Here is a 4,167-nt window from a genome sequence, read left to right on the forward strand (position 1 = left end):
AAAAGATATATTTCAGGCATAACTATAACACTTTCAATATGTAAATGGGTCACCCTGAGTAAAACCAACCCCTATCTTAGCAAACTAATTATAATCCTTTACAAGTAGTATTTCAGGACCAACATCAATGGCGGTATCTAAGAAATCCCCAAATTCTTCGGTACTTTCAAACGAGTAAGGAGATGCAAACGGCAAAGTCACTATCAAAATTATACCAAACCCCATTATCGTGATTTAATTTTTCCGGTGAATCACAATTTTTTCCGGCGAGTGTTGGATTCGAAAACTCTTGGTCAGGGTTTGTGCGGGATCAATTTTTGAGTCGATTGGTGATAATTTCAAGTCTTAATTCGAAGAAACAACAAAGTTATCGAGATATTAATTTTTCCGGCGACTTACCATTTTTAAATACAACGCGAAAGATATAAATGTAAAATTTATTATCTTTAACCTTTTGTTTAGCAACAATGTCAATTGTCAAGTTACAAACTACTTGAAACTTTAATCATGTACTCCGTATTATTCTATTGCCGTTGAGAAAAGAAAAAATAAAAATAAAAATAATGTATTTATCTTGAGATTAAGCTGTCCTAAGTTCTAACTTGGAAATTACAGGATTAGTCCGATTAGATACAACAAAGTCACATTTATTTACTTTGTACATAACACAACTCCAAAAACTACAAACAGTTTTTACAGTACAACTAGTAACACCAAAACATCGGTAGACCATCAAAAAGCTTCAAATATATTACATAAAAAGCATTAATCTTCATTATGATCACTAAAAGAAGCACAATTTGAAGATTCAAGAAGATCAACCTGGGAAAACAGGACCCTAAAATCCTATCAAAAAACATGGACTATGGTTTAAAAAAACAACCACAAAGTGTTGTCAAATGGCACCAGAATGCCATTTTCCAAAGTCCAAAAACCAGGTGCACCCTCCTTTACCCTCAAACTGCACAACAACCAGAGACCCATACATGAAATAGCTCGAACAATAAGCTAAGCTAGACTAGACCTGAAAGAAAATACTTGACGCATTCACGAGGTGTGTCTCACCGTGACCCATAGTTGAAACAATCTTGCTTTGTTGAAAAAAGCAAGAGTAAAAGAGTCACAGACACGCTGCGACTAGAAAACCAACCAAAGAGCCAAAGATCCACCACTTAGCAACCCCGCTACACGAAAACGATACTTGCATACTTATTGTAGTTTAATAAAGGATATCACACCTCCAAAGATTCTCGACTAGTAAATCGACCGCACTACTGCTGATGAGATTGCATTGTTGGATGTTCAATCCAACTAGGGTTTGGCCGAGTTTCTTTAAATAAGGTGTACTTTTATTGGAAATCTTGGAACAACCTGACAACGAAAGGATTTGCAAGTCAATCTGGACCCCGTCAGACAAACTGGATACTCCCATATCGGTGATACCACACCTTGAAATATCAAGGTCGTTGAGAAACGCACAGTTTTCTGCGATTGCCATCAAACTTACATCAGTGATCTTCCTACCACCTTCAAGATTCAAGGTTTTTAGAGTTCCACCATGAATCCTAGCAAGATCCACCACAATCTTGTCGGTCAAGTTTGGGCAATTGCTTAGGTTGACTTTCACGAGTCCGGCGTTGCAGTTTTCGAGAAGTGGGACCAGATCAGAATCAGTTATTCCACAAAGCCCGCTAAGTTCAAGGTTTTGCAGCTGTGGGCATAAGGTTCCGACAATTGACAAGCTAGTGTTTCCAAACCCAATACAATCTTTGATGGTCAAAGATCGAAGTGATCCACACTGGGTCAAATCAGCGGGTGCTTCATGGGCCAAATCTTTGATTCCCATACACTTGACTATCGTTAAAGACTTCAGTTTTGACTTAAGAGCACTCATGATCCCGTGTTGACTGACTCTATTGCATTCTTCCAACTGCAAACATTCGAGAGATTCAGCAGCTTCAGTGAAAGATGTCAATCCTTTGTCGGATACAAAGCAACACTTTTTAAGCAACATCTGTTTCAAAAAACAACATCCATTTCCGATCGCTTCAAGGCTCAGATCTGTAATCCCATAACACGAGATTATGGACAAGGACGTCAAAGATTGAAGACCTTTAGCGTTACCCATTGCCCAAAATCCTTTCTGAGAAGCAGTTTGAAGACCAATAAGGCTAAGACTGGTAACCGACTTCCCATAATGTCCGATCACAGCAAGTGAGAAGTCTGTTATGTTTAAAGATTGGAGCTTTACTTTCTTTAGAACTGAAGAAGGGGCTGACAAGAGTGTAGCGACTCCTTGGTCCCCGACATTGGGGCAATCTTTAATGGTAATCGACTGTAGATTTGGGCAGCCTCGGGCAACAGCTTGAAGACTCTCATTCCCGATGTTTTTACAAAACTCGATTGTTAAAGACGACAAATTTGGGCAGTTTTCAGCAATTGCGGCAATACCCTTGTTGGAAATTGAAGGACAATGAGAAAGATCTAGCTTTTCTAGCAAATGGCATTCTTTAGAGATCTCGATCAAAGCTTCATCCCCAATTGAAGGAACATTCCATAAAGAAAGCACCTTTAATGAAGGGCAGCCACGTGCAATTGCGGAGAACCCTAACTTGGTAACTTTATTAGTTGCCCTAACCGAAAGCTTGCCCAAACCACCACGACCAGACGTCCCGACTGCAATGGCCGCAAGTCTGTTATCTGTTGCTTTCTTTCCCTCTACACATCTAGTAAGAAACCCATCATTCTCTTGAGAGATCATCTCAACGTCGCTAGATGATCCATTATCTATCTCTGAGTTCCTAATGCTACTTAGGACTGAGAGCCAATGGTTTGAGACACAGGCTGCAGCACTCCTAGCTTGGCCCCCGGGTAAGCGTCTAAAGATTTCGTAAAGACATTCATCAGGAAGGACATTGATTGATGGTTGTTTTTCTTCTTCAAAGAAGATAAAATATGAATCACTGATTCGTTGACGTTTGCAAGGTGGTCCATAGACCGAAAGCAAACGGGCTGAATCTTTTGAGCAGAGTGATCCACCGGTATGGTAATCATCATCTCCTGTAAATACGACAATGAATCTATCAGAAAACAACTTCCAACCAGATCCCATTACTAAAGAAGCCAATACATTTTCATATTCCTATAAGACAAATCTTGATGTTCGTTGATTAATTCACCAAATAAATCATTTTATATCTCTTAGCAGATCTTATGACTTATGAGCAATATTTAGATTCCGAATAAGTATAAGCTAAAGAACCAAGTAGTCAAGTACCATCTCTAAAAGATTAATCTTTCTACAAAAAGAAGTCAAGTCTAAGCTAAAGGAACCCAGAGACAATGTTTTTTATAAGCTTTTACCCAAAAGTCCAAAACTATGATCCTAATCCTTAGTATAACTTTTTTTATTTGAAATTTCCAAACTTTAAGATTCTATAGGCATAAATTGTTCAAACCATAAGCAAATAACATTAGATAATTCCTATTATAAAACATAGAAGTATACAACTTTAAGTTGGGAAGGGAGTTTTTAAGTTTGTATAGGCATCTAATTATACATATATCATCAGCTATCATGGCAATCTATAACCCCTAATCCTTAAACTAAGCACTACCTACAAACCAAAATCACCTAGAATGGAAAGTCCACATATAACTCAAAATAAGTATTCAAGAAACACCTAAATAACAATCATAATCAAGAAAAATCAAGATTATAAAGCAAACTTACCCCTGTAATTAACCAACGCAGGCATCTTTTTAAATTCTTGCAAAAACCCACAAAAAAGAAGAGATCTTTCACCAAAAAACACACAAAGATGATCAAAAAGCACAACTTGTTGATGAAATCTTGTTCAAGTTTTGATTGCATTCACAAACAAAAAAAAACCCTTGTCAGGGCAAAAAAAGAGAGAGAGGTTTTTAGAGGTTTTTGGTAATTGTTTCAACTGGATTCTATATTTTTTGGTTTAATGCATGTTGTGATTTTTATTTATATATACATATACATACAGAAGGGGGATGTATGTAAATGATGCTGAGGTGTTCATAAAGTCTTTAGATACATCAAAACAACCTCCCCCTAAACAGTCATACATTCATTGAATCTGTTACTGGATTACCGGTTGTTCCGGTCACTGTTCAGGAAATTCCCACTTGTGATCA

The 4,167-nt window shown here is 37.5% G+C and overlaps 1 protein-coding gene across 1 annotated transcript; it reads right to left on the reverse strand.

Moving 5' to 3' along the window:
* Positions 1–727: 727 nt before the first annotated feature.
* LOC122595116 (EIN3-binding F-box protein 2-like) lies at positions 728–3,965 on the reverse strand. The gene is made up of 2 exons (XM_043767429.1): positions 3,734–3,965; positions 728–3,060 (listed from the first exon to the last, which is right to left on the reverse strand). Exons 1-2 carry the CDS (start codon positions 3,756–3,758, stop codon positions 1,220–1,222), a joined length of 1,866 nt encoding a protein of 621 aa, XP_043623364.1. The 5' UTR covers positions 3,759–3,965; the 3' UTR covers positions 728–1,219.
* Between the last annotated feature and the right edge of the window lie 202 nt (positions 3,966–4,167).

Source organism: Erigeron canadensis, chromosome 4 (genome assembly GCF_010389155.1).
Source record: "Erigeron canadensis isolate Cc75 chromosome 4, C_canadensis_v1, whole genome shotgun sequence".
Lineage (NCBI taxonomy): Eukaryota > Viridiplantae > Streptophyta > Magnoliopsida > Asterales > Asteraceae > Erigeron > Erigeron canadensis.

What these genes read in the sequence shown, in the direction of transcription:
- LOC122595116 (XM_043767429.1), bottom strand. Translation starts at nt 3,758, where the DNA reads ATGCCTGCGTTGGTTAATTACAGGG. An exon ending in TGCGTTGGTTAATTACAGGG is followed by an intron (nt 3,061 to 3,733) that starts GTAAGTTTGCTT and finishes TCGTATTTACAG; the next exon opens with GAGATGATGATTACCATACC.